Here is a 24,472-nt window from a genome sequence, read left to right on the forward strand (position 1 = left end):
CAAAAAATCACTAGAAAGTTACCATGGCCAGTGTTTTAAGGATTGGATGAAACCTGGCTCTTCAGAAGGGGATCTCATGTCTACTGTGTCTCGTGACAGGCTGAAGAAAAAGACAGGCTCATGAATGGTGAATGTTTAAGTGGTAGCCCCTCCCTTCTCATCCAACACAATTTTCTGAAACTCAGTGTCTGTGCTTGTACACTGAGGATACAAAAGTGGAGGACAACAATTGATTGTAGCTTAGAGGAGATGCCTGCAGGAGGTGTGTGTCCATGTTTTTATTCCACTTGGTTACAGAAGATGATTCACTTTAAAGTGGAACTTAAACTGTCTGGTTACCAGCTCCAGCAGTAATTACACCAGCCAGGCAAGGCCAAAGCAGACAGAATCATGCTGCTTACCCATTTTTACCCAGCCCCCAAGGAGGGATGGGGTCCGGAGCTCTGTTCACTCCAGCACTCTCCATAGCTGGTTCTTCTGTTTGTGCCCCTGCAGTTGTACACAGTGTCTGATCTGGACTGTCACTGATGAACTGGTCGTGGGAGATCCTATCAAAGCAGAAGTGAAAGAGTGAAAGCAGAGACTCAAATCTGGGTGTTCAAGGTCACCCTCACACACACAGCTGTTTAGCAAGTGTGACAGTACTTGACAGAAATTCAATTCCGTTTTTAAGAAGGCTGGCATTAGAATTTTGGGCGCTGTCACTTTTGCTAAACAGATCTGTTTGCAATGAGGAGCTAAGACAAGGAGATCAGTTACAGCAGTTGTTTTCTTCTTCATGTATTCTGAAAAATAGATGTTATTCCTTTTGCTCCATATACTAGGCAAAAGCATACAGTGGAACAGCAGACCTCAAGTGACATTTAGAACATAAAATACTTGATTGTATAGAGAAAGACATGAATCTCCTGTCTGAAAAATAGAAGAGAGGAACAGCCAATATTAATCTACACTGGTCCATTTAAATTATAAAACATAAACAATTTTGTGAATGTAAGAGCTTTCACATTTCAGATTATACATAAGAAAAAATTCCAGACCCTCAGAGATACAGTATATTGCATTTATCCTAGTTAATTTAGCGATAAAATCCAAGGTAGATATCAGTACAATGATTCATGTGATCTGTTATTGCTGGATAGGATCATCCACTGCAGAGACCTGACACTGCCATTCTTTTTATGTACATCTAATCAGCACAGCTGAGCTCTAGGCTGTCAGGTTAGAGTGCTGAAGGTACTTAAGTTATCTGAGTTAAATATAGTTCAGTTATCTCTAAACTACACAGAAAACACTGCAAACATATCCAAATAATCCCAACGTTGTCTTATTATTTTTGTTCTTGAGCCAATCTATTGCTGGAAGCAATTATCTAATTCCCTTCTAATTACAAAGTTTCATCATTTCCTGCCTGCTCTTTTCTTCATCCCAAAAAGACCAGGAAGCCAGCCTTTCCAGAAACAATACAAAGACCATAATTTTTCAAAGGCTTCTTAAATACACAGAGTAAAACTTTAAATAGGTCAGGAGTAAATGGTTTAAAATGGTTTAAAACCGCATGTAGGACAAGAGGACCCCCAAAGAATGATTCCCACTGGTTTCACTGGATCTTCTGCAAAAAATACACTGATCAGATCCTGTCCTGAACTCTTGTTATCTGCATGACTATATATGCAGAACTGAAAGACAGAGAGAATTTGATCTGTGCAGAATCAGGCCTAGCTGGGAGGGAAATGGAGATAACAAAAGTATTTTCAGGCCCCCCTAGAAATTTCGCAATGCCATAAACCCAGTAATTGTAATGGATAGGTACATTTGCTGGTTAAAAGTTAACAAGCTAGAATGCCTTTCTAAATCACCATCTAGAAATGTTTTGAAAGAGAGGGATTGGATGATCTATTCAGTATATTAAACAGGAGAAAAATCTGGCCAATAAGGCAGAGTCTGTAATGCCTCAAAGAGAGGGTCACACTGTATGCATGAATAAAAGAGGCAGATTGTCCTTCCCTAAAAACTCAGGATTGAATGGTAAGTTAAATTACCCTGAATAAGGTAAACTTGATTATTTATGCATAATGCTAGAAAACTAAACACAAAGTTAATGGCAAATAACAGTTCAGAGATCTCTGGAAATCTGTTGTGAAAACCAAAGTATTATTTTCAAGAACAGCAGAAAGGTAAGAGACTTTACTTTTCCTAGCAAAATACTAATATGGAAATAAGGCAGTGAAATGACAGAATCATTTTATCTTTGGTAGCAAAAGTTTCATTGTCATCAAAGAATCAGGATTTCATTCAGTCTTGGAGATGGAAACAAATATAGTTTCACTGACCTCAATGACAGAAGATTTGTTTTTGCTTTTTCATGCCTGAAGATGAAACACTTCCTTGCAACTTTAAAAGGCTGAAGGAAGCAGAATACTATGATCATAAATGTGTAATGATAATGATGATGATGATGATAATAATAATAATAATAACAATACAAATCCAGGATAAGTAAAATAAACTAAATAAATGTAGTATGTTGCTGTGAGGCTTACACAACATTAAGCAGGAAAACTAACCTAAATATGAGGGGTGACAAAGTGGTATCTTAGCAGAAAGGTGACAGCAGAATATTACCTATAGCTGGAGGAAGAAATAAGAAAATATACTTTAGTTGCATCTCATACTGAAGATGGAGGACATCTGATTATCAGTTCTTCAAATTATAATTTGGATATGTTATTTTAGAGAAAATTTACATCACTGAGCTATAAATATTTATGTTATATTTTATCTTTCAGTGCCAAAGGACCAAATGCATGACACAAAATCATTGAGAAATTTAAATTGAAAAAAAATTAGGAGTTCATCTAGTCCAACCTCTTGTGAAAATATGGAACTTTGAAAAAATGTCTTTATTGGCTTGTTTATCCAGATTTGTTTATGAGATATATTTTGTTTCTAAAACTTTCTGCTTTTACAAATGCTTGCAAGTTTCAATGTCTTAGCATGCTCTGGTTTAGTGCCTTTGAACAAACTGGGCTCCTACTGAATTATACAGGGCTATATAACCACACTCTCTAATCTCCTTAGAAATATGTTTCAAGACACATGATTGCCATCATTTCAATGGCTCATTTCAGGGCTTTCTAAGCCATATTTTAAATTTCTGCAAAGGTACTTAACCCTCTAAAGGCCTTGAATATACCTAGCCCTTCTTCTCTTGGAGTTTTTGTTTGCTCATTTGTTTTCTTTGAGGAGATCCGTGTGGGATAGAGGAGGTGAGAAGCAGATCACAGCTGTGTGTGCATACCTCTCTATGGGCTGCCACTCGGGGACCTAGGCAGGCCAGAGGAATGGGCCAGCAGGAATCTCATGACATTCAACAAGGAAAAATGCAAATCCTGTACCTCAAACAGATTTAACATCTGCACCATACAGGGAGCAACTCCTGAAGGGATTGGGGGAGCAGGCTACAGAGGAGTGAGCCCCATGCTATCCATGTGTTAATTGCATGATCATGTTCCACGCTTGTGTGCATGGATGCTCATGTCCCCCTGCTCTTTTGTGGGTTTTCATAAAACAGATTGAAACTAGAGGAGTTCTTGGCCCATTTACAGCTCAGGCCTTTACCTCTTCTGGAGCTTGTACCAAAATACTGCTGGTTTGGTTAGAGAGTCAAGTGCAGCCATCACAGATGGAATATCTCCACAAGCCCTGTCTTTGCTATGTTTTTACTCAACAAGTCATAGGATGACAGTCTCATGGATACTTGGTGAGGCAGAGGAGAGAGGAGAGCTTGTGGTGGAAAACTTATCTAACCATGCAAGATAATAGAAATAGTTTATTTATATCTTTTATAGCAGAAAACTGGCAGCCAACATCAGAAAGACTGCTTAGAGATTCAAGAGAAAATTCTCAGCCCTTCATTATTTGAGAAGCAAAGACCTGATATGCAACAGCACTAAACCCTTTCCTGTATCTGCAACTGAGTGGCTGCAGCCACAGAAGAGTACACAGATCAGTGACTGAAGTCTGTAGCATCCCTGAAGATGTCAATGAACAATGCACCAAATGTGTTCTTGGATCCAAATGCAAATCGGTTTCAAGTTAACATAATTAATGAAGACCATGACAACAATGAAACAACCCAAGAGGATGTGGGCTCTGACCCACCACATTATGAAGAAACATCTTTTACTGATGAAACACATAACAGACTAAGAATCAGTTACAGACCAGGAAAAAGAGAATTATTTGACAATTTCCATCAAAATGGGGAGAAAACAGAAGGCAGCTTACATCCCTATGATACTCACAGTAAAATGTATTATCTACAGACTTTTGGCCATAACACAATGGACCCAGTTCCCAAAATTGATTATTATAGAAACACTGGCAGTGTCAGTGGGAATAAGCTCAACAGACCAAGCTTATTAGAAATTCATGAACAACTGGCAAAGGTAAGTGAAAAGGAAAGATAAAATTTTTCTCTATTCCATTTCCAGACTGTTAATTCTGTTTATTAATAAGAGAAAGTCCTTAAATTCATGGACCTTGCCCAAGAGAAGAAGTACAAGTAACTACTTACCATATTTCCTTTGGTAGCTGCAGTTTGTTCTCTGCTCAAAGAAAAAAATTTCATTAAAAGGTAATTATAATGCACTTGATAGGCAGAAAAACATAGCTTAATCTTGTCTAAAAGTATGGATCTACTAAATCTCTTCTGTTTCACATAAGAGTTAGGATGGCAGATGGTGAATGTCACTTCATAATTTAACCAAGCTACACAATTCACACTCACTCTAAACTTCAATTTTACATCAATGCGTAACTAATTTTGACAGATTCCTCTGTTGTACTCATTAACAAATATAAGTATTATAAAAAATATTATCTGAAACACCTGCAATTTCGGTTACTCAGATATCCAGAGCACTAGCTGTCTGTTGCTGTAACAAACCCAAACAGCAAGAAAGAATCAAGAACAAGGTTGTTGAGAGATATCAGACAACACTTTTCAGGTGCTGATTCAGTGAACAAATTTGGAGTTAATTGTGCACCTGTCAGGGCAGGGCTGGAAAAAGAAATATCATTGCTATTGTTAAACTGAGACTAAAAGTTTCAATCTGCAGCAAAAACTCCTGTTCTTTTTTTGAGCTAGGCAATTGTGAAATGAGAAAACTTGAGAGAAAACAAGCTCTCATCCTCTCATCTCCATACTGCTCAATTTTTCATACTTCTGAGGTCTGAATTACTTGGACAAGCTTCTGATTTTTGAATGGTGGTCCACACCTTGTTCAGACTTCTGTTCTTTGGAGATTCCTCTTTCCTATGGAGGGTTAATATAAAGTAATGAAACCAAGAAAAAATACAGCCATTATATATAGCCTATTTAAATTAGGACCTGATTCTTTAGGGTCTAGTTTTGGCCTGACTTACTCAAATTAAGCTCTCCACAGACCTGTGTAAAATGGCTTAAAAGGAGAAGCATTTCCAAAGCTGAAAACAAAGCAGATAGGAAAAAGGAAACATACTGATTTAGTATCCCTACTCATTTGCAGATGTGCAAACTACAACTCAAAGGACTAAACACATTTCCATGCCCAGAAGAAATTTCCTGTTATTGAAATAATTTTCTTCAGTAGTGGCCAGATAGGAGTAAAACTGTATCTTTGAACATAATGCTGAATGAACATGTACTGAACATCAGCATATTAAAGGATTTTCAGTTTTGATGTTAACCAGAAAATTCTAGGGTTTTTACTGTTGTATCTCTCAATGGTTTGTATATTTTAAACAAAATTAGATTTTTTTTTTAGGTTTTTATTAAGGTTTTAATTTAAAGATGATTAAAAATAAGGCAGATGAGATCACAGAATAAAAATGAAGAGAAAATTGTTTCACCTGTTGGGACTGTTAGAAAAAAAGAGAAAACAGCATAATATAACTTGGAGATTTCCAGACTTTCTCCAGTATCCAGTATCCATCTCAGAGAAAGATAATCTTTTGCCTTTCAAAATAAGAAGGTGAATGTCATAGGTAATGGGATTTTTGTTGCACTGGCAACCTGCAGTGCCCTTCCGTGGGTTGTGGCCCTGGTCTGGGAGCACAAGCACAGCTCTGGAACAAACGATGCCCCATTAGCATGGCTGGAGCCCATTCCTGGCTGTCCCATGATCCCACCTGGTGACCTTGGACAAATCACGTCGGTCTGCAGAGGCTTTTGCTGAAGAATAAACAAACACGAGGTCACCAAATGGGAGCTTAGCAGGAAAGGGAACTGAGATGTCTGAAAAGGCAGAGCTCCCCTCAGGAGCAGGGGCTGTTCATGTGCTGGATGGGGCTCCAGCCCCCAGCAAGGGGAGGAGGAGATGCCACACTGAGCGTGGACAGGAGTTACAGTGATAGCCCAAGGTGCACTTCTGAAGCAGATGCTTCATTCCTTTTTTACTTAACCACTAAAATCTGGGGTTACCACACCATACTCCAAGGTAATCCCACCCCCTCACCCCAATTTGAAACGCAAGTTTTTGAAGACAACTGCTCTGTCAGAGCCCATTGCAAGATTCTGATACGAAGTGGCATATGTTTGACTTCAGATTGCTAAACATCACATCAGCATTCCCATTGTGCTTTGATGCTGGGCTTAACATCAGAAGATAAATATTAATATTTAATACTTTTTTAATACGTAATTTTTCAAATGTCGCAATGTAACACAGGCTGAAAGGAACTTCAAATATCTAGTTTCCACACTGCTGGAGTCAAATGTGTGTCATCTTTTAGCACAAGATGTGTCAGTTTTTGCACACATTAGGCCAATTAAATCCCTAAAAAATAGTCTAAGTGCTATTTCACAGCTGATGGCTGGTGATAATTACTTGGGCTTAATATTTACCCTACACAAGAAATAATCTAACCTTTCTTCCTCTTGGCTATTCTCCACACTTGTTATGGAGATTTGATGAGCTCATCATCTGTAGCCCCAGGAGAGATGAAGACGAAACCATTCTGAAACAGGGAAAGGAAAATGTTTGGGTTAGTTATTTTATTTTTTAAAAGCGGTTAACTTTTTATTTTAATAGCTTTTCAAAATGTTCTGTCACTTTTATTCCACATCCTTAATGCATGAGTAGCACAGGTACAGCTGCTTGGTAAATAACCAATCATTCACTAAAGCACACCAATTTAAAATGCATTTATGGAAGGTTTAAGGCCATAATTTATGATAATGGCATAGAGAGCACAAATTAATTCAAAGTACGGAGGAAACAACTTGTTTCTAGTACAAAGACCAAACCCTTTTAATTTTTTTGTCTTTGAAATTTTAACACTGCAGAAAAAGCCCATTATATTATTCTGCTGATCTTCTTTCAGTGACTTCAATCATTTACTGTATTTTGAGCAAACACAGACATTATTATTTCAGGGTAAGAATTGTCAAAATTATATAAGTATCTCAAAGGAGCTCAAAGTCACAGGCTTTCAACAGATCTTGTATTCCTACTTTTCTTTGGGCCAACAGGGCAATAGGCACCAAGTTTAGCTCATGACAAAACACATTATCCAGTCACTTATTTTTCATTTGTGAGCACAGGGATTTACTGTGTCAAAGGCATTCTAAAACCTCACATCATTTTGGCTAGAACCCTCATCCTTGAGGGGCAAGTCCAAACATTAATATAAGAGGCATATCCATTTGGTCTTTGTGTATGTTTTGGGTTTGTGTGCTGGCTGTTTTTAAAATTATGGGCAAAATATAGAAACAACCTTAAAGTTAACCAAGATTTAAAATCTCATGTTTCACAGAATTACAGATATCTTTCCTCCTTGACCTACATAGTTAATCTGGAAATATCTTCATCATCCTCCAAAGCCTAAAAGCATTTTGATTCCTCTCCAGGAGTGCAACCCACTCCTGACTCTCTGCCAAACTATGGCAACATGCAGGGTCCTTCCTGAAGGCCTTTGAGGATGACCCAGAAAAATCAGGCAACTGCTAACCTATAATGCCAATTCCTCACAGAAACAGTGAGAGCTCTGAATAAAAAAAAAATACAATTAAATTAAAAGACAATTACAACGAGTATACATCCCAGCACAATAACTAATTCCTATTCAAGCCACAAGAGACATATAATGGGGCTAAATTGCCTCAAAGATTCTGGGGCAAAGAGCTGAAGAGGAAAAAACCACACATTTATGTCTGTAACTGAAGTGAACAATCTAAAATTCTGGGTTACTTACTCTGGTTACCCCATAAATATGGCAATTCCTAATCCTATCTACTCTGGTAACACCAGTGGTGGATAAGCCACAGAAAAGATTATTCAATTTCTACATTTCACTGGCATTTCTCTAATTACTTTCAGGAATATGTTACCCATCTGCTGCTGCAGTTCTGTTTTGTACTTCATTCAATAGGAAACACTAAATTTCATCACAGGACTTGGCCATGCAGCACTCAGTTAGGTCTCTTTTCACTGTTTGCAATTTTCCCTGTTTCTACACTTAGTGTTATTCATAAATTGTTGCAAGAGCATGCAGAGGCCAACCACAAGACTCACATTATGTTAGATGCTCTACTAACACATCAACACAACATATATTGGAATAGCTAACAATAAAAACAGGTCAGTATCAGATCAGTAATAATGTATTTACTCTGCTTAAGTGGTTCTTTCATCTCCTCCCCTTGTTAGCAAGCCCACCTGCTGATGCCTGGTGTGAGCAGGATATTGCTCTCTACTCCAATGACTGTAAAACCTGATCTTTGGAATTCTTTTCTATTATGCCTCCCTTATGCAGCCAGGTGTCCTCTGCCTGGCACAAAAAAATGTGTTTGTTTTCTGTGTGATCCTCCAGAACATTGCTGTGAGCACGGGCTCAGTGGAGAGAGTGGCAAATGGAGAAAGCACCGCTGGAGATGAGACAGCAGCCAGCAAGGAAGAAGAAAACAAAACAGGATTTGTCAAGTTTGGATGGGTGAAGGGTGTGCTGGTGAGAAACTTACGTGCATTTCTAAAAAAAATAATTAAAATAAAATAAAATCAGTTCTATTACACTTAAGTCTTTGAAGAATTAAGAGAGGGAGGCAGACTTCAGGGATGTTTGGGATGAAATACACTTTATCACCCTTCTGGTTTTAAACATTGCTTTCAACATTGAACTAATGCAGTAATTTTTCTTTAAAACCTAGGTAAGATGCATGCTTAATATTTGGGGTGTCATGCTCTTTATTCGACTTTCCTGGATTGTAGGTCAAGCAGGAATTGGTATGTATCTTATTTAATATCATTTTCAACAGTGAAAGGGATAAAGAGGATAAACTATACATGATCATGATTAATATATAATCTGAGATGTGCATTTGCATGTTGAACTAAATAATGGTTTCAAATGCTTGCCAGGGTAAAAGACATTAATTCTCAAAACTATTGGAATTTTCCAGACTCACAGCCAAATTACTGCTTAGAGGCATAGATCTGTTAACTATGCATATGATCATCACATTTGAATATTTCTGAGCTTTAGTGAAATTTGTATTTAGATCCTGTAACAGATGTAAACTTTATGACTCGGGCCAATTTCTAATATGTGCATACAGAGTTAACCTTTAAGAGTTCACACTTTGCTTATCTGTGAAACCCAAACCTTGTCATCTACATATTATAAACAACCCTTCTTCACACTTCTCTGCCAAGATGAAAACAGAACTGGAAGGAGGTCTCATCTCATCAGGATTTTGTTATTTTTAACTACAGCACTTGATACTAGTGTACTATGAAAGACTAAGTTTTAAAAACTTTGCTACAGCTTTCAAAAAATGAAATAAGTACATTTCATTGTGTGCTGTATCTTTGCTTCTTTGTTGTGCAATTTAATTAATCCAGATTCCAGATCCCTGGGAGACTGGGCCCCAGGCCTCCATCCAGTATATTGCAGTGTTCAGTGAGACCAGTGAGAGAGGGAAGTGCTCCCAACACTGCAAGTCTCCAGCACTGCAAGAGCAGCTCAGCAAGGTGCAGTGTCCCACAGCTGGGTGCTACAATTCTCTTTTTAGAGCTACTGCTCTGGGGAAGCACAGAAACCTGAGCTGCCATGGCACTGTCCCTTTGTGATCCATGATCACACAGTTAGAGCAATGGGACCCTGATCATTGACTGCTACCCAGATGTTATAAAAAACAGCAAAAGCAGGATGGCAAGTAGTTCAGTGTGGATGATCACAGAATGGGAATGTTCAGTTATATTAAGGGGTGTCAGCTCTGCTGGGCTTGGGCTTGCATCGTTGAAGTCTCATTTCTAATAAAAAGCAGTAACTTTACAGAAGTTTCACTTGAGAAAGACTGAGCTTTTAATAAAAAAACCCAAACACTTATTAAGAAAAAATCACAAACTTACAGAGACACAAACAGAAAAAGAAAAACCAACCCAACAATAAAAGATGCAGAACTAAGCGGAAGAACTTTACTACTTCTGCAGTGCTCCATGCATGGCTCCAGCACTGTGCCTGACAAAAGGGTGCTTTCTGATTTTATGATGCATACCAAATGAGCACATACAGCCCAGGGCACTCATAACTATATGCCTTGCCATGAAAATTCTGCATCTTAATATTGCCAAGACTTTGCTCTGGGGCTTCATGCAAAATTAGTTTTTAAGGGCAGTTTAGTAACTTATTGAGATCATCAAGAAGTATTACTTTGTTTTGAGGTGTGAGAATAGCCATGGGCAAGAGTAATTCATTTTGGAACAACTTACTTAGGAGCCATATGCCTGGTTTTCAATCTAAACTTTAATCAGATTTTAACATTAATTTTCACCAACATCAGTTACAACCTTTCTGCTTTCATTTTTAATTTTACCATTTTAACTCATTGATAAGCAGGCTCTTCTTTCTCATGGTTTAATGCTCTGTTGTTGCTTTTTTAAATTGCATGTGTTATGCAAGGGGGTTACTTTTACTTTTGAAAATGAGATGTCAAATTCCATTTGAATAATTTCTCAATGCATTTTTGGAATGCCTTATAAGCAATAAGCTTTAAGTCCCCAGCCAAGCTGCTTAAGGAGAACAGTGATGGAAACTCATCATCACCAAGGCTCAGGGATTTCACAGGGTACTGCTACTAACATGGAAATTAAATGAGACAGTTAAACCACCATCTGGGCACCATTTACATCCCCATCATTAGAGGGCCAAAGAGACACAACCCAATTATTTCTGTACCCTGATAGGCTGTCTTGGGCAAAAGCTCTTACAGGGGGAAAAATAGGATTCCACAAGGTTCTCTGGCTATCATCAGCTAGGAAAAAAGGGACAGCATGGTTCTGACAAGATTCCAGGTCCAAAACTAGTCTGTTATTTCCACCTAATATCTGGGGACTCTCTGAAATCTGTTTTTTTTACCTGTACATGGAATGGTTAGACAGAGGCAGGGAAAAACACCAAGTTAATGCTACCTGCAAATCTGGCCCTGAATATTAAAATTATGTTACATTACATTACATTACAATGACGTTTTGGTAGAGTCACTTTATTTTATGCACTTTTCTTCTTAAATGCTAAAATATTTTTTAAAAACTTACCGTTAAAGCCTTCCCATGAAGATGTTACCATCAGATTAGCAAATTATCTGACCCTATATATCATATACATGTTAACAATATGAATTGTGAAATGCAATAGAACATCCTTGAAAAGTATCCTTAGGATGCACATTTAGCAAATAATTTTAAAACTGCTTTGAGAATTATGTGTCTAACTTACTCAATTAAAGAGTTAACAGCTCTAAAAGTCATATCCAGCCACTTCTTAGACACAAAATTTGCATGGTTGAACAATATCCTTCTATGTAATGGTAGCTGACCAAAAGGAATGACCATTTGGGTTTTTTTATACAAATCTGCACATAAAACACTTGCATGACTAGTTACAGTAAGAGTTCAGAAATCAGTAAGATAAACATGAGTTATTAGAGGCTCAAATAACTTTAAATATACTACACTATGTTATATATCATTTATGGCTCACATATTACATTGCTTTATCTCAAAGGATTGTGATAACATGGATATAATTTAAGCAGCAAAGAACATTAGTTCAGAGACTGGATGTCTATAACCATTCAATATAAACTGAACTCAGGAATCTGATCTGTAAGTCAGATGGTAGAAATACAGCAGATAAATCAATAAGTTTGTAGTACTTCTAGCTCAATGTCAATTGTAGGATCTAAGTTTCAATTTAGATGAGCCCTGATCAATAAATAGAGCTACAAGCAATGTATATTCTCCAGTTCCACACTGAATGCCCATGTACCCTATGGAAACAAGACAGATATTGCATAAGCCTTAGCAAGCTCAGATAAGTCAAAGAACTGATTCCAGGCTTGGCACCAAACTGTAGTTCTTTTTTTTTTCTCCTGGTTTTCTCCTTCCCTTTTCATAGATAGCAATGAAGTTGAGAGAAAAACATTGTATTATTTCTTCACAAAAAGGAGATCTAGAACTACAGAGACAAACTTCTCTAGGTAGTGCCAGAAATGTAACAGCAGTGGCTGCAATAGAACCTCGGGAGCTGCAGTTTGTACATGAACAAAAGCTTTTTAATTGGGCAGGTGGTCTAGCCCTAGAACATGTAATCCAAAGAGGTGTGGATCTTTATGTCACTTCAAACCAACGCTTCTATGATTCTAATTCATACAAAGCACATCCTGCTCATACAGTTTCTAGCAGTTTCACAAAGTTAACAGAAATTCAGGCATATCGTCAAAGACTGGAAACATTCTCAGATTTCAGTTTTACACTGAAACCCAGTTACTTATAACTAATCACCTATCACTGATATTCTGATGTTTGATTATCATTGTGGCATCAGCTAAAAAAAAGGAAAAGATTCTAAGTTCTCTATGACTATACATTACAGGTGACCTCTTAAAGTAAATGGCATTTAAAAAGCACTATTTCCATTTTCTAGTATTTGTTTTGTGTTAGAGTAAAACTACTTTTTGCAGGGAAAGAGGCAGATGAGCAGAGAGTGGGAAAGCCCAGCACTTGATAGCTTAGCAAGTGAGGATGTAGAAAGCTCCCACTCAGTTCTTGTCCCTCTGCCTGACAGACTCTTAGTCCTCATGCACTATGAATCTATACAGTCAGTCTTGCTCTGATTCAGCATTTAATTAAGTGGTAAAAGACAGCAGCATTGTTACAAGAGTTCTGGTTAATGTGTCTATCTCTTCATTTAAACAGCCAGGGTGTGTGTTAAAGGCAGATACAAGCATCCATGTCAAGGGACACCTGTTTGTTTATTTCCTCCATCCTTTGGAAATCATAAGAATTCCTGGACAGGGTATTCCTATCCCAAAGAATCACTGCTTGAAGACTGATGGGAGTAATTTACTGTCATGACACAGACTTCATGAAAATGTTCTGCAAACTGCAAGTGGTCAACAAACCATCTTTTCAGTTCATTGCTCTGATTCTGGCCTGAAAATTCAATTTAAAGAAAGAATGATTTGTAGGAAACATGGAACACGAGTAAAATATTTTATCTTCTTATTACTGACAGGTCTTGGAGTAATCATAATTCTCCTCGCCACGATGGTAACCTCAATTACTGGGTTGTCAACTTCTGCAATAGCAACTAATGGGTTTGTCCGTGGAGGTAAAAATCTTAGGGTTACTAATGCTTTCAAGCCCCAGAGGGTATTTATGTATTATTTTTGTATGAGACAAACCAGAGGGACCATAAACCAGAGGGACCATAAACCAAAGGGCACATCTAATGGAACTGGAAGGTAACAATTCTACTCACCTCTCATCACAATTTAAGGCGTGTTTGAGCTGTCACTTCTAATAAACCACGGATTTCAGTTCAGTCTGTGAAGTACATTTCAGATGTTCCTGCCAACTGCTGAGCAAGGGATGGTTCTGGCTTTTCATGGAGTTCTTTCACCTTTCAGCTTGTTCAGAACATTCCAGGTTGGATATTCTTCAACAAACTGAGCATGAGACATCTCTTCCTGTCATTTTGAAGACTGATGCAGATCAGTGGATTTCTTCAGTTTAATGCCTTCTTTATAACACTCCTTACATTTCAGCCCCTCCTTGGAAGACGGATAAGTAATTTGGCTGTCAAAGTCCATGTCAGGTATTTTGTGAAAAAAAGTTTTGGTGCATTTCAGAGTCTTTAAGTTAACTGGTCTGGTCTAAGCCCTGTGGAAAATGGAAAGTTCTTTCTACGTCACTAAAGCAGAACAGGTACTGCAATACACTTGCATATACTTTCTTTTTCGGATTTTTCAGGTCTTGGAGTCATAGTTATTGCTCTGAGTGTAGTAGTAACAACATTGACAGGTATCTCCATGTCTGCCATTTGCACTAATGGAGTAGTAAGAGGAGGTAAGTGAATAGATCTCATGAAAAATACAAAAATCTGCAGATTTTAATTAAAAAATTAATGGAATTGAGATAACTGTGTTGTAAACAAAGAAATAGTGTGTATATTTGCAGTGATTTCTCCCAGTGGATCAACAGCAAATCGAAATGTGTATAGATCTAATGCAAAAAACATTAAAGATTCACTGCATCACTATGATGCAGAACTTAAACAATGTACCACTGAATGTGACCTTTCATGTTAACATTGGGATAGATCCATTAAGTTAGAACGTTTTTGGAAGTGAAGTTCTCTCTCTTTTGTGTGACTATATCATACATCATGAAAATTATAACAAGATTCACTTTTGCATACTGATACGCACTAAAAAGATTTCTGGAAGAAAAGGCATAATGAAAAGTCTGAAGGCAGAACCAGTATAAAACACATTGCTTTTTTGCAGCATCCTCTATTAATGTAGGGCAAAGATTGATTATACTTGTGAGATTAAAAGCACAGATTTCTCCAGTAAGAATTATCTGGAGGGGAAAAAAAAGCAAAAGCTGAGTGTTTAGTTGTGCTAAATAACAATCATTTCTGTCTGCAGGTGGAGCATACTATCTTATCTCAAGAAGTCTGGGCCCAGAGTTTGGTGGATCTATAGGACTCATCTTTGCTTTTGCAAATGCAGTGGCAGTTGCCATGTATGTAGTTGGATTTGCTGAAACAGTTGTAGAACTTCTTAAGGTAAATATAGATGTTTCATTATATGATGAAATTGGTTCAGTTTTGTTTTGTGTGGCTTTTTTTTGGGGGTGGTGGTGGTAATAGTGTTTGTTTTACATCATGTATTTGCAAAAGTAGCGATATGGTTTAGTTAAGGCTTGAGGGGCATCTTTAGCTGGGAGGAAGCTGGTCTGTCTAAACATGCCACAGAGTGCTTCTTCATTATTTCTACCTTTTGAATATATTGCATACATTTCTTGACAAGAATCTCAAAATCAGGATAGGAACAGACATCCCATTAGACAGCCAAATAACCCCAACTGCAAAAAGCCAGCTGGAACATGACATACAAACAAACACTCGGTCTCACAAATCTCTGAAACTTTGACAGCTCACTGCTTTCTATTTTACCTTGTTACTTGATCCCACCAGTTGGGCAGAGAAAGACTGGTTCTCATAACATTTCTAACCACTTTCAGGAGAGTGATACACTGATGGTAGATGAGTTCAACGACATCAGAATCATAGGGACCATCACTGTGGTGTGTCTTCTTGGCATCTCTGTTGCTGGCATGGAATGGGAAGCAAAGGTAAATTTTTAAAAGAATATAAAAGCAAGCAGTATATTAACCTGCTGTACAGCATTAGTGTGTGAGAAATGCTATTCAACAGATGGAATTTTCAAAAGCACTCAGTTTCAGTTTATGCATAATCTTTCTAAAAGCAACAGTAGTTTAATCATTACATTCAATGAAAGTACAACTACTCTAAACTCTTCCTTGAACATACATTTAAAAGCAAAGAGGAAGTTTGGGTTTTGCAGACAACTTGGTTATATCTATTTTTATAATTCATGGCATCATTTAGAGCCTTGGCTACATGCCCCCTTTGCCCTTATTTTTGATGCAGCTTGATAGAATAAACAGTAGCAAAAATAATATATGGTTTTATCACTGTCCTCTCTCAAGCCCTACTCAGCAGAAGAGCTCTATTTGTTACCCATTCCTTAATCTCTAACAATTTCTGCTATTCCTTCACCTGTACAAAAGGTCAGAATGCAAATTCAAATGGAAATACTTTAGAGAATCAGGTCCAGAAATCACCTTCAACAGCATGCTTGTTTTTGCTGTGATGGAGACTAGGACAACTTGTAAAAGAGATCAGAAAATGATTTTATATTATAATCTTCCAAGTGACAACCCCCTGCAAGTAAAAAAAATTATAATAGAGAAATGTCTCATACTTGATACTAATGCATTAGCTGTTCCTTTTTGCCTTTTCTTGTAAGGAAGCTAAGCTAAAATTAAATTATAACTCTACATTTCATTACCCCCTTAGTAAAAATCATCTGCTGTTGTCATTAGCTGATTCAGCTATTTTGAGTCCTGGTATTTTCAAAAACTGTAGAAATTAATCACTCGTTATAGGGAACAGATACAGATAACTTACTATATAGCCATCTCCACAGCAACAAAGTTAAAAACAACAGGAGAATCTTTTTGTTTCTATTAATAGGCTCAAGTTATTCTTCTAATTGTTCTCCTTGTTGCCATTGCAAACTTCTTTATTGGGACAGTCATTCCTACCAACACCGAAAAGAAGGCAAGAGGCTTTTTTAATTACCAAGGTAAGCAACCTTGCTATCTATCATAAAATTGTTTGCATTCTTCTGACTTAATAGTATAGTAAGCTAAGGATTCCACTGAAAAAGGTCACAAGATCAGAATAAATAAATAAAGGGAATGGATTTCCTCTATAATTTTTAGTTGCAGCTGGTAACCAGTAAGATGCAGCTTGAGTCATTTATACATCAGGAGCACAAACAAACTTTAACAAAGAGCTAAGAGCAAGTGCTGCAGTGACACTTCTGTCACTTCAACATGGATCTGTAGCTCTGAGATGCAGACAGGCATATCCTTCTGGGGAGCAGACTAAGGAAATCAAATTCACTTTGCTTGTGATGTGAGACAGATTCAAATCCAGTTGTCCAGATGTGAAAGACTGCCTTATTCACCTCCTTCATTAAGTAACTTTGGAATCAAATCCTGTTGTTATATTTCATTCTCACTTATATTTGCAGCATCAATATTTGCAGAAAACTTTGGACCAGATTTCAGAAGTGGAGAAGGATTTTTTTCAGTGTTTGCCATTTTTTTCCCAGCTGCCACTGGCATTCTTGCAGGAGCCAATATCTCAGGAGATCTGAAAGTAGGTATTTCATGAACTTCATAATACTAGCCCTGAGTTGGAAAAGTAACAAGAAAACCAATCATGAATCAACACTGTATTCAGTTTTAAATCATGTCTTAATTTGGGAAGCAAAGCTCTCTCTTTTAAGTACCTGCTTTATTATTTAGAAACACCAATTCACAAATTCTCTCATAATGCATTATGGATATTTACAGAAATTACTGTAGCTAGATTTGGGTTGCTATATTATTTAAAAACATGTTTCAATAACCTGTAACAATATATCATTAACAGCCCATTAGCAGCACATGCTATAAGAGAAATTACGTGTGTATCTCTTGGAGCTCATCTTTTGTAAACCAATCCAAGTATCATCCCAAAAAGCATACCTGGAAAGCTCATGTTTGTACTCACAAGAATCAGTGGAGACCAGCTTTTAGTATTCAGGGTCATAGCAAGGGCAGAGCAAACAGAGCATTTAATGAAAGCAAGTATGTCCCAATCCCATGTCAGTATTGCTGCTCAAAGGAAAAGCTGCAAGCTTGCACCTGTGACCAAAAAAATAATAATAATAAAAAAAGAGTCTGAAGAGAAAGGGAAAGGAGGTCCAAGGATGCCCAGTTGTCCTGCTGTGGCTGTTCTGTCAGTTCCCCATTCTCCTCTTGCAGTTTAGGAGATGGAATTTCTAGTATCTAAACACACAGGTAAATTAGAGACAGGAATTTAGTTTTGAGTGCCCTCTAGTTTTCATGACAAAAACACTCAAAAAACCACCAAAATAAATAAAGAAAAGAAACTCACCAACAAGACATGGCTCACAGCTCAATAACCCCAGCATGGCAAATGAAATTACTTGGCCTTATCCTATAAATCCATTGCCTTGCAGACCTTAGAGGATTCAACCAAAGGTCTGCTATTTCTGTACTGGCACAGCAGTCACAAGTTCACCAGATCCTACCACCCCTGAGAGCCAATTCTCTTCCCCTGCCTCAACCTGAGCTGCAAGCCTCAGCTCCTTTGTTTTCAGAGGGCTGCTTTTCAAGCCAGGCACAGAGAAAATACGTGGAAACTGAGCCACTGATAGCGTCAATGAGATTCCATTTTTAATTAAAAAAACAAAACCCATTGTACTTCTGCCCAGTGAGACTGCACCAGCCTCACACAATCTCCATCCTTTTATCAAACAAAAATGATTCTTGTGCCATATATGGTGCTCTGTCTGTATGGCAGACTCCCAAAGCAGCAGCACTTCTTTCATCAGCCGTTTGAAACAATCTGAGCAGACCTAGGGAAGCAGCTCTCCCGTTGGATCTCCGCAGTCGTTTCAGTCTCACAATAAGTGGACTTCTGTACCCAAGTCCTCCAGGCAGCCAATTCCCCACTGAGCACGCTTAGATGCATTCAACAAATCTAATTAAATTAACCAGCCTCTCCAGAATCTAAAAGACAAGCCAAGGAGTGTTCAAAAAGTGTAAAATTTACCAGTCAAACTTTCTTTAGAATTTGTTGCAAACACTTCCATCTTCCTGCAGGCACTCCAGAGCCTACTTATAGGGACAGCTTCCTAGTGACTTCCTACTGACTTCAGTGGGGTTTAGCCCCAAAAGTGCTTTCAGCACAGTAAATATGGGTTTAAATTTTAAAAACATAAACCACAGAAGTTGTAAGAAGGTTTAACCTTAAGATGCAATGTTACAGAGTTTAAAAAACCCACAAGATTCCACAAAAACAATGACCTAAAACATGCATATCAGAACTGCATAAAGTTACCATGGACTGAGTGCAAAGGCTCTTATGCAGCAGAAGTGACTCCACAATTATTTTCCAGCTCAATAAATCCTCAGCTCATTAAAAAATTATATTAATTACTAATCTAGCTAAGCAATTCATGCATGCTTCACAATAAACTCTAGATTTGTATTTTGGTTTTTTACCCTGCAACAAGCGTAGTTATAAAAAGTCTGTGACTTAAAATGCATTCAACAAACCTTAGATTTAAAAAACCATGCTAAACCAACTTAAGAAAAGAATTCATTAAAAAATTCTTCCTAGCATAAACAAACACACCCTAAATGGTAAGGTTATCTAGAATTAAAAATCCCTTTAAAATGTACAGTGCAGATCTTTGGACTCTTACTTACAGTTGCACTATCAAAGCTGATACTGTTGAGAGCCAGTCTGTAAGCATTATAACCCAGCCTCATTAAATTATCTAAATTAAGTCAATACAGTGAAAGCAACTAGCTGTTTTGAAGACCTAACTAACAATTACTGGTTGCAGAAGTACTGTATTCTGTACAGGGTGACTACATCTATCTTACCAATTAAGCAAAAATGGTCCCATCTGGTCATCCACAAGAGTCTGATGGTTCAGTAACATTTACCCACTACATCATGAAGCATTAAAATAAAGCCAATTGCAATGTAAAGAAAGTTTGGAGTTCAAGAAATGCAGACCTCAGGACCCTTCTGTTGCTATAAATGTGAGCTCTGCTCCTGCAGAATATCCTTCACTATGTGCAGGGTAGGAGTGCTGCACCACAGGAGCATGCTGTGTCTGCATGCTGGCACCAGAAATCCTGGCACAGTCAGAGTGATAAAAATGTGCTCTCTAGGGTAGCTTCATACCACGGTGTGGCAGAACTCCCAACATGCAAATGCAATCAGGCTGCAGCACACAAACTCACAGTGTTTCTCGTGTCACTCTTTGTTTAAGGACCCACAAAGTGCCATACCCCAGGGGACAATGCTGGCCATTCTGATCACCACAATTGCTTACATTGCTGTTGCAATTTGTGCAGGTAAGTACAGAACCTCTGCTGCATGTCCTCACTTGCACAGTTAAGTTTGAAAGCTTGGCATGCAAATGAATGATTGGCCTCACTGCTTTTTCACACATTTATTATATAGACAGACAGTAGTTTTGATTTTACTGTATGTCAAAACAGTGGTTTGAAAAAATCAGCAATCAGTACAAACAAAAGTCCCTGTTTGGCAGCTGGACCTTCAGGTAACTTGTATGGCTATTTTTGCATAAGATTCAGTGACAAAAACCACCAGCATATAGTATCCATGAGCATAATAAAGATCAAAGGAACCTCTGATCAATCTGCTGATCTTTTGTTCCTGGTTCATACTGAAATTTCACATGGCTTCTGCTTGTTTTCTTATTGAACACTCATGAGAATCACAGGAACAAGGTAACACACACATTTTGTACATTATATGTCAAAGACAGAAACCAGTTGCCTGTCTCAAAGGGACTACACAAGTACATGTTCTATAGCAGTGGAATGTGAGGTAACAAAATAGTCATGAACAAAAAGGAGGCCTGTACTGAAGCCATGAACTGTGTTGGAGGATTATGCAGTTAAATTCTCATTACAAGCACACAATAAATAATTTTCTGTTTGTATTTAATAGTATTGTAAGAAAGAGGGTTGTAAGCAACACTCTTTCTTATGAGCATATACCTCAATACCACAAGAAAGCCCTGCAGAGAACTCCCTTTTCTGGGAGACAACTCTCAAGTCCTCTTAACTTCCATGGTTCTTGGACTTTATACATAAGGCAGAATACTTGGCTCAAGCCTCAGCTCAAGTCATTGCATTATTTGGATTAAATTTCCCACTGCAATTAAAATTGAAGTAGTCATTCTTCACTTCTTTTTATAAATTTCCTTTATATTATAAATTGTTGTTTATTTGAGAACACTGCTCTGCTCTCACAAGCAGCAGCTGTATTTCAGCTTCAGAGCTGTGCATTTATCAGTGTAATATTTCTTTTTTTTTTTTTTCCCCATGTTTGCTTGTTAGCTTCCTAAATAGCCAATGGGTATTTAGGGACTCTTAATGTTTTTGACAAATTTGAAGATATCACATAAACTTACATTTTGGCCACTAAAGACATTGAGATCAACACTCCACCATTTTCTTCTCACTTCTGCTGGTCTGGTGGTGTCCTAGTTTAGGGCAAACTTGGGAGGAAATTTCAAAAGGGTTTCTCTAGAAAGCAGATTTAAGTGGCCCCTCTCTCAACTGGTTCAGGAAAAGATTTCTTTGGAGAAAATTGGAAAAAAACCTGTTTATTTATCAAGTAAAGTGTTCCCAAACATAAAAAATGAATAATATTAAACAATAAAACCTCTTGCTGTTCTGGAGATGGCAAATTCAGAAAGTCCTTGGCAAATTCAGAAAGTCCTTGTCATGGGCTATAGTTCAGTCGGTCTCTATCAGTCTCTCCTGCTGGAAAATGCCACATCCCAGCCCTGGTGGGTCACAGGTGTGAACTCCAGGTGTTTTCTGGTTTTCAGTCCAGAGCAGGCCTGATCAGTTCCAAGAAAAAGAAAAGCCACAGTCTGGGGAACTTCTCTGCCTCAGCTAGCTAAAAAAAAGCTAACTAAAAAGTTCTTGGAACCAGTATTAAAGGTGTAGAACTTAATACCCAGCATAAACAGAACAGTCAGTTGGGGATACAAGCATCATAAAGTCACCCGAGGACATAAGCAAAAATAAAAAAAAAGACAACATATATCAATAAACACAAATAAAATATAGGTATTTCTCCTGTTCAAAGTTCTACTCATCATATTGGTATTAATAGGCTTATGACAAATCTGAATAGCTGAGGATCTGGGTCTCTAAAGTAATTCTGTGCCCTTGTTACACAGAAAAAGAGTATGCCTAGACCTAAAAGCCTCTCTGAGCTGTTTGCTCTGAATACTGGCACTTTTAAAAGTGGTAACAGGAAGACAAAAGACTTCTAAGTTAGTCAATTTATTGTTGATCTCTGTCTGGGTTTCTTATCTCAGAAATATGCTAATCCTTATTAGTTAAGTGGCTGATTATTTTAAAAGCAACAGAAGCAATCATTTGCTTAGAGACACCATGAGAAATTCACAGTTCAAGGAAGTAATCCCTGCCCAACACAAAATGTTGCTCTTTGGGATGAGTCTAAGGCAGCAGCTGTACAAAAAGTGTGCAGTTTAGGAGTCAAAGTGTGGCAAGAACATTTTTCCAATATCTCAAGGAAGTAAAATAAAAATACATCGTTGTTTCCACAGCCTCCTGTGTCGTACGAGATGCTACTGGGAACGTCAATGATACAATTGTACCTGGAATGAGCTGCAATGGATCATCTGCCTGTGGCCTAGGCTATGATTTTTCCAGATGTGCAAGTCAGCCATGTGATTATGGGCTGATGAATAATTTTCAGGTCTTAATGAGATCACATATATTAGCATATAAGCATATATTAGCATAAGATGCAATACATGAATACATAAGTACAAACATGCAAAACCATTATTTGCAGACAACTACAACCAGTTTTATCTAAAAAAGTAAACTACAGCAGTGATGAAAGGCAAAAATCCCCTGCATTGCATGTTTACCTTCACACTGCCCATCACTAGCCTTCCTAACACTCTGGTAAGGCCTTTATCTCCCCTTTTAACAAGTTCTGTGCAGCAGTGTATGTTGTAACATCTTCAAACTGAAAGCCCAGACTTAACAGAGACCTCAGGAACTCCTGTTAGATGAGGAAGTCACCTCACTACTCTTGACATATGGATGTGATTTTACCCCAGGGGTGCTGTGGTCACAGTTAAAGGGTTGTGTCACAGTATAAAAACCAGAGTTCTGACTTCTTTTTAAAAAAGTATCCAAAAATAGTAGAGCAAAAAATCAAGTGAGAAGTAATGGAGTCTTTCTCCTAGGCCAGAGAGAGACTGTCTGCCATTTTTATTCTTCAAAATAAAGCTTAGGCTAAGCATCAAAGTAAAGCAGTCCTGCAGCCTGACAACCACAGGTCCCAGAACTCTATTCAGCCCCTGTGCTTCATGGCCAGCGAGAGGAATTCACCACCCACCTGCACATGCTTTTCAACCAGTCATTTGTAGCTTTTAAAGTCACTGGCTTTTTTCCCAGCTGGCTCTGCTAAATGACAGGGCTGGGTAAACCACCTTGAAAGGGATATGCTGTCCCTTTCATAGACTACTTTCTCTTCCTTCCTTGATCATTTACCATCCTTCCTCCCACCTCAGTTCAGCTGCCCACACTCAGGGCACCCCTTAAAACCAGTGACCTCCCTACAGCCAGAACTTTCACTTCTTGCATTTACCCTGCCAGACTAGAGCCAGAAAATCACTATGACTGCATCTGACAAATCTTCAGGATTCCCTGGTTTCTTTCCTGAAGTACTGCCCACACATCACCAATCACATCCATCCATCTTTTAATTTCCTTGTCTGGTGCTGCTCAAGAGCCCTTTCACTTCAGCAGTCACAGAGGCCAGCCCAGTGCTGCTGGGAGGGCTGAGGGAGGCCTGACAGTGATCATCATTACTGTTTGCAGCACTGCAGTTATGTCAGCACCATCAGGCAGTTTCCTCTCATTTTCAGCCATATTAAATAAACAAGGGAGAAAAAAACCCAAACAAAGTGTCTCCAACCATATTTCATACATTGGTGCTTTTTCCTGCCATTTCCATTTTCTTGTCTGCCACAAGCTGACTATTTACTCATCAAGTAGAGGCTGTTACAGCAATTTATTAGTAAAAGCAGTGAGGAAATCTCACAGAGTACTCATCTGTCCCAGCAGACAGCTGCATATTTGAATAAGAATCTGGCTTTGCCTCCACTGCTTTTAACTAAACAGAAATAATAGTACAGCAGATTAAATTTAGAATCATGAAAAGCAGAGACACATAGAACATTTAAATGGGTTTGTCATTAAAAAGTCCATCCAAATGCAAGCCTATTCTTTCTACCTTCATTTTTTCCCTAAAGGTGATGAGCATGGTGTCTGGCTTTGGTCCTCTCATCACAGCTGGCATCTTCTCAGCTACTCTGTCATCAGCTCTAGCATCTCTTGTCAGCGCACCCAAAGTTTTCCAGGTAAAATTAAGCTATGTATTTCCTTATACTTGGTTTAATTTCAAAGTTGAACTTTGTGTGCCAAATGTAATGTACATTTAAACTGACACATGTGGCAGGAAGAAGCAGGGAAAACAATATGTAGAATGTTTTTCAGCAGAAAAAGACAGGTTCTTATCATACAAGGGCAATAATGTTCCTTTGGTCAGAGCTCAGCTTTGCTGCAGGAGCAAGGGATACTCATGTGCCTGTCATAAATAGCTTCAAGGGTACTTTGAAGACCAATTCTATCTTCTTACAAAAAGCCACCCT

At 38.1% G+C, this 24,472-nt stretch overlaps 1 protein-coding gene and 1 long non-coding RNA gene across 4 annotated transcripts in view; one reads left to right on the forward strand and one right to left on the reverse strand.

The window, feature by feature from the left end:
* Positions 1-9: 9 nt before the first annotated feature.
* On the reverse strand, positions 10-15,595 carry LOC117001940. Of its 2 annotated transcripts, XR_004419186.2 has the most exons (6): positions 15,508-15,595; positions 13,807-14,207; positions 6,912-7,002; positions 4,580-4,610; positions 2,334-2,404; positions 10-548 (listed from the first exon to the last, which is right to left on the reverse strand). It is a non-coding gene; the product is annotated as an uncharacterized LOC117001940 (long non-coding RNA). The 2 variants fall into 2 exon arrangements; XR_004419185.2 differs by lacking the exon at positions 2,334-2,404.
* SLC12A1 (solute carrier family 12 member 1) overlaps positions 3,557-24,472 on the forward strand; it is a 51,230-nt gene continuing 30,314 nt past the window's right edge. The window contains exons 1-11 of one of the 2 annotated variants that reach the window (XM_033070664.1): positions 3,557-4,451; positions 8,857-8,991; positions 9,191-9,266; positions 13,561-13,656; positions 14,978-15,117; positions 15,576-15,686; positions 16,612-16,723; positions 17,177-17,304; positions 20,003-20,087; positions 22,349-22,500; positions 24,074-24,181. In XM_033070664.1, coding sequence (XP_032926555.1) covers positions 4,041-4,451; positions 8,857-8,991; positions 9,191-9,266; positions 13,561-13,656; positions 14,978-15,117; positions 15,576-15,686; positions 16,612-16,723; positions 17,177-17,304; positions 20,003-20,087; positions 22,349-22,500; positions 24,074-24,181 — 1,554 coding nt within the window. In that variant the 5' untranslated portion in view covers positions 3,557-4,040. Of the gene's footprint in view, positions 4,452-8,856; positions 8,992-9,190; positions 9,267-13,560; positions 13,657-14,297; positions 14,394-14,977; positions 15,118-15,575; positions 15,687-16,611; positions 16,724-17,176; positions 17,305-20,002; positions 20,088-22,348; positions 22,501-24,073; positions 24,182-24,472 lie in introns of both variants that reach the window. The other variant, XM_033070665.1, reaches the window with a different exon arrangement.

Source organism: Catharus ustulatus, chromosome 12 (assembly GCF_009819885.2).
Source record: "Catharus ustulatus isolate bCatUst1 chromosome 12, bCatUst1.pri.v2, whole genome shotgun sequence".
NCBI lineage: Eukaryota > Metazoa > Chordata > Aves > Passeriformes > Turdidae > Catharus > Catharus ustulatus.